This window comes from Plasmodium cynomolgi, chromosome 9 (genome assembly GCF_000321355.1).
Source record: "Plasmodium cynomolgi strain B DNA, chromosome 9, whole genome shotgun sequence".
NCBI lineage: Eukaryota > Apicomplexa > Aconoidasida > Haemosporida > Plasmodiidae > Plasmodium > Plasmodium cynomolgi.
In genome coordinates, this window is record NC_020402.1 from 1,488,161 (window position 1) to 1,489,462 (window position 1,302).

The 1,302-nt window shown below is 37.6% G+C and overlaps 1 protein-coding gene across 1 annotated transcript; it reads right to left on the reverse strand.

The window, feature by feature from the left end:
* Nucleotides 1-282: 282 nt before the first annotated feature.
* Nucleotides 283-944, reverse strand: PCYB_094370 (hypothetical protein; the record flags this gene model as incomplete). The annotated part of the gene is made up of 2 exons (XM_004222552.1): nucleotides 283-704; nucleotides 902-944. 2 exons carry the CDS (start codon nucleotides 942-944, stop codon nucleotides 283-285), a joined length of 465 nt encoding a protein of 154 aa, XP_004222600.1.
* Nucleotides 945-1,302: the final 358 nt, after the last annotated feature.

The following is a 1,302-nucleotide window of genomic DNA, read 5'->3' on the forward strand; positions in this document are numbered from 1 at the left end:
ACGAATAAAATAAGAAAAAAAAAAAAGGAAATATTAAAATGGTCATGAAATAAGCCACTTTTTTTTTTTTTTCTTCACGGGGGTATAAGCAAAATGGTGCATATATATATATACATATATATGTGCCTGCCCCCGTGAGTTTTACCACGATTCGAACACATCAAAGAGGAAAATTTATGCACGCACGAACCGGTGTGCAAAATGGCATATATAACGTTGGGGGCAATTTCCATGCAGGCTTTTCTGCCTACACGATCTTTCTCCATATCGCAGCGGCGAACACTATGGGAAAAGAATTGCACGTGGAACGTAATAGCTGCTGGTGTAATAGAATGGTTCCACTACGGGTAGGTAAGTCCTCACAACTCTTTCTCCTTCAACATATTCATACTTTTTTTTGCCTGAACTTTTTTTGGATCCTTCCTCTTTCTCACTTTCCTCCTTTGAAGATTCGTCTTTTAGCGCTTTCTTATCTTCGTCCTTTTTCTTTTTTTTATCTTTGATTACTTTTTTACTGGACGAGCAGACGATGGCCGATTCGGCTGGGGTGTAATAAACATAGTAATAGTAATATGGGTAGTAGTATGTCTCTGGGGTCAAGGTGTATTTTTTCGTCGTGCCGAAGCAGCCCGTCGATTTCGAGCTTACGACATATTTCCACGTCATGCCTAGGGGGTAGTAGTACGTGCTTGTTGGTTGCGGTCCTGCGGAAAAAAAAAAAAAAAAGAAACATGTAAAATTGTATATGTATATGTGCGAATGCTCACGCACGTGGAAACATATTTTGCAACGAAAAGATGCACCCCGCAAGGCACGCATTGGGAGAATTTCCCACATATGAATGACGCGCGAACGTACATATATACACACAGCAAATTTTTTTCTTTTTCTGTTTAATTACTTAAATAGACGCAGTCAAGGGTATCTACAACTAGAGGACTCATTCTGTTCGTTTTTCTTGTGTCTACTCTCTTGAGGTGTAAAATTTTTGCTCGCAGGGATTGCTATGCGTATGTATGTTGTTGTACATATGAATGTATATTGCGTAAAGGGGGAATTTCGCCGAAGGAGTTTTTCAAACCAATGTGTGTACATAAAATTTCGTTTTTGAAAATTTTTTTAAGTATTTTTATTGAGATGTTTTTAATTTAATTTTTAACAAAACAAATGGTCTTTTTTTCGCTTTCTCTCAATTAATTTTTAAATGCCTTTGTGTGTGGCTGCCCTTATGAGCATGCTTTTTTGTTTTTTCGCTTTCGCCATTTTTTTGGTCTTCTTATCTGCCATTTTTTTCCCCTTGGG